This window comes from Cryptomeria japonica, chromosome 8 (genome assembly GCF_030272615.1).
Source record: "Cryptomeria japonica chromosome 8, Sugi_1.0, whole genome shotgun sequence".
NCBI lineage: Eukaryota > Viridiplantae > Streptophyta > Pinopsida > Cupressales > Cupressaceae > Cryptomeria > Cryptomeria japonica.
This window is the reverse complement of record NC_081412.1, coordinates 186266318-186269836: the sequence shown is the minus strand read 5'-3', so window position 1 is coordinate 186269836 and position 3519 is coordinate 186266318. Positions and strand designations below refer to the sequence as shown.

Sequence of the window (3519 nt, the reverse complement as noted above, 5' to 3'; positions counted from 1 at the left end):
TATTATTGTCTTTTCATCCATCATAATAATTACATCACTTCTTACGTCAATATTATCAAACTCCCATCTTTCATGCACTTAGTCTAGTACACAAGATTTCATTCCATTTTGATGTTGAACACTTATTGCATCATATTGTCAAATATTCATTTCAATTCTATTGCATCATTATTGATTTCACAAATTGCTCTCTTAGAGTTGGTACAGTAGAATTTTATTGAAAAAGAACATTTTCATATGACTTAAATAAATAATTCAAATAACTTCGCCAATTTAACTATAAATCTATAAATAACTTCAAACTAATTTTATTTTACCTAAGAATGAAAATACAATATTTCAACAAAATAAAAATTTATGATTATAAAATCAAAGACAAAATAAAAATGTCTTGAATCCTTTATGCCACAATTTGAAAACAATTGAACATTGTAAATTGCAACTTTTTATTAAATTTCAAGCTGAAAGGAGTTAGAGAAAATCAAAACAAAGATATCACTATCTTTTGCTTTCATATTTAATCTGGAATTCTAAGTATCTACCTCCTATTACAATCAAACCAACTGCATTGTCACTAACCCTAAAACAAACACATTTATTTTAAATTCTTAATTTACTAGATTCAAACACGTAAACTGAACTCCGTTACCTAGATTGATTATGTTTTTTAAGATAGCCGAAATGGAGTAAACCTCTATAAACTGGGTAATCGAGTGGAATGCAAATCTTTATTAAATTTCAGTTTGAAACTAGTAAAGAAAATCAAACAAACATAGCATTAGCTGAAGCATAATCTGGAAAACCAAAACTGGTTATTCGTCCATCTGTTCAGCCTGTTGCTGCTCTGCCGCTCGATTTTGATGTTCGCCCTCATTCAGACTTTCTCTACGGACGTACAGGGACCTGTCAATGGTCTCCGCAATTTTATTCAGATTGGGATTCTTCTGTCCTTCCAAATATACCTTTGCCAAACGGGCCACACGATTTGTGTAATAGACCGGAAGGGGCTTCGGGTATCTTCTCGAATACGAAAGATTCTTGATTAACATCTCAAATTCAGAGCAACAAATTGCACTCTCATCCGAGAAAATGCTGTAATTTGCTTTCCCATCACCTCCATTCACAGAGCGAGCACCACTCTTTCTGTCACGAACAATGAAAGTGATGGGAGGATATATTGCTACATTCTTCAGAGAATTGATTTTTTTTCTCAGATCATTGACTTCTTTTCGCAGAGTCTCTTCAATTCGGCCTCCGACAAAGCCTTCTCTGAAGAAAATGATCTTATCAGGCAAATCATTGTCGTGAATCGTGTCGTATTTGGTAAGCAGCTCACCAAAAATGGCCGGAAGGTTGTCCATATAATCGCCGAGGGCAACTCTGGAAACATAATCAGAAGTAGAACGATCTTCTTTGCTAAGATTTGCAACCATAACAGTGAGATGAGGAAAAGAGTTGATCACTTTACATCCCAAATACATTACATCACAATTACTTTCAGAATCACGATTCCACCACTTAAACCGGTGGGGGAATGCACTGTGAGGAAGAAAAGCTTTTGCTTTGTATTCCGGGCTCCCTGTTTTTGCAATCATCTCCTGCATCAAATCCGTCACATACCACGATTCGTGTAAATCCGTCACATACAGATCGCAGTAATGCTCCACATCTTCGAGTTTACACCATTGCGTTACCATTCCTTTCTCCAATTCTGCCTCTCGCTTCACAGCCCTCTGAAACGGCTTGTCCTCCTCCTCCATCACGCACACCAAAATAATTATACCGCTCTCTAAAGACGGCAGTTTTACTTTCAGCTCTGCGGGCTCAGTGATATGTATAATCTCAGCATTCCCCGATTCTCCGCATTTAGCAGCCATAGACTTCCTGAACTTGTCGAGAGTGTCCATCGGAGCATTTTGGCCAAGGAAAACGAGTCGCCACTTGTTTTCAAGATGCGTATTTTTAGGATAATTCAGTACAGTATAATTTAGGTCCGGGGAAGTTTCATGGGAAACAAGACGTCGGAGTCTTTGATTACTTTTGTTATCCTTGCTGTAAATTACACACCATTCGATGGGAAGATAAATGGGCTTACCATCTGCGCTCATGCCCAAGTCCAGATATGGCAGTTTCTCGTATTCCAACTTAAACTTTTCATCTCCATCTTCGACGAACACCACGAAATCTCGAGTCATGTCTGATGTGAGACCATGAAAAGTGAACTTTTTATCTCTTCTTCCATGCGTGTTTCTGATTTTCATCCCCTGCAAGACACTTGTAACCCTGTTCTTGGCGCCTTCAGAAAGAGGTCTGTGCGGTGAGATAAGTATGGATGAGTGATAGAGGAATCTAATTACAGAAAGGCCGCCTCTGTATTCATAGCGAGTTTTCCTCTGCTCCGGCGCACTTTCGTTCTGTCTTATCCTCTTGTTGCTCCTGTGATTCGGATTCTCTGCCGCTTGATTCATTGTATTGTGAGGAAGCTGGATAACCATAGCTTAATATCTCAGCTTCCCTGCTTACTGCCTTCGTTTCTTCCAAAAACACCACACAAACTTATGAGGAGGGCTGCCCGAAACTTCCTTCTATACATTTTTCCATATTTGACGATTCGTTTCAGTTGCAATAACTTTCATCTGCTCAACTTAAAACAAACAAAATTTGAGTGGCCGCATGAAATTAAACAGCCAGGCATTACGTAACCAGAGTTTCATATCTCAGCTTCCCTGCTTATTACCTTAGTTTCCTCAAAATCCCCACATAAATTTATGAGGATGGCTGCGGGAAACCTCTTTTTAGACATATTTAACGATTCGTTCCAGTTCCAATATGGTTCACCACATAAATTTGAGTGCCCGCGGAAATTAAAAAGTCAGGGGTTACGTTACTTGACGGAATTTCTTTAATTGTAGTGACTCTTTGTATGCTCAACTTCAAGCAAATCGAAGTTAAGTTTGTACAACCGTAACGTTCGTGGTATTGTATTGTCATACAGATTCAGTTGGGTAATTTTAAAGTCAAATTTATTGATCTATGTTTCATGATCAGTAATATATCTTAAATTTTAATTTAATTTATATAAAATATGTCGAGAGATATCTTTCTCGAGGCGCTTATTTGACTCTAGGATGTAATTTCATTAAAAATAGGTGCATCGAAAAGGATATCTCTCGGCTTATTTTATATAGATTAAATTAAATTTTAAGGTATATATGCTAGTAGGAGCTGTGCGACGCGACATGGAAAACATAAAATAAATCAATATATAATTATATAATATCTTTTGATTAAAATAAATTATATTATAATAGTATTATATTATTATATTTTTAAGTTCAGATATATGAAATTTTATATATCTATTTAGGCTATTTTTAATAATATATACGTGTTTCAAGATCAAAGCAAATACTAAAATGTAAGATACATTAAACTTTATTTAATGGCAAGTATTATGGTTATGGTTAGTGTTAGGGTTAAGGTTAGTCTTATGGTCGGGGATAAGTTTTACATCATGGG

At 36.2% G+C, this 3519-nt stretch overlaps 1 protein-coding gene across 1 annotated transcript; it reads right to left on the bottom strand.

Annotated features, from left to right (window-relative positions):
• Nucleotides 1-812: 812 nt before the first annotated feature.
• On the bottom strand, nucleotides 813-2495 carry LOC131048367 (protein argonaute 7-like). The gene has a single exon (XM_057982309.2). The coding sequence runs from the start codon at nucleotides 2493-2495 to the stop codon at nucleotides 813-815; it is 1683 nt and encodes a 560-aa protein (XP_057838292.2).
• Between the last annotated feature and the right edge of the window lie 1024 nt (nucleotides 2496-3519).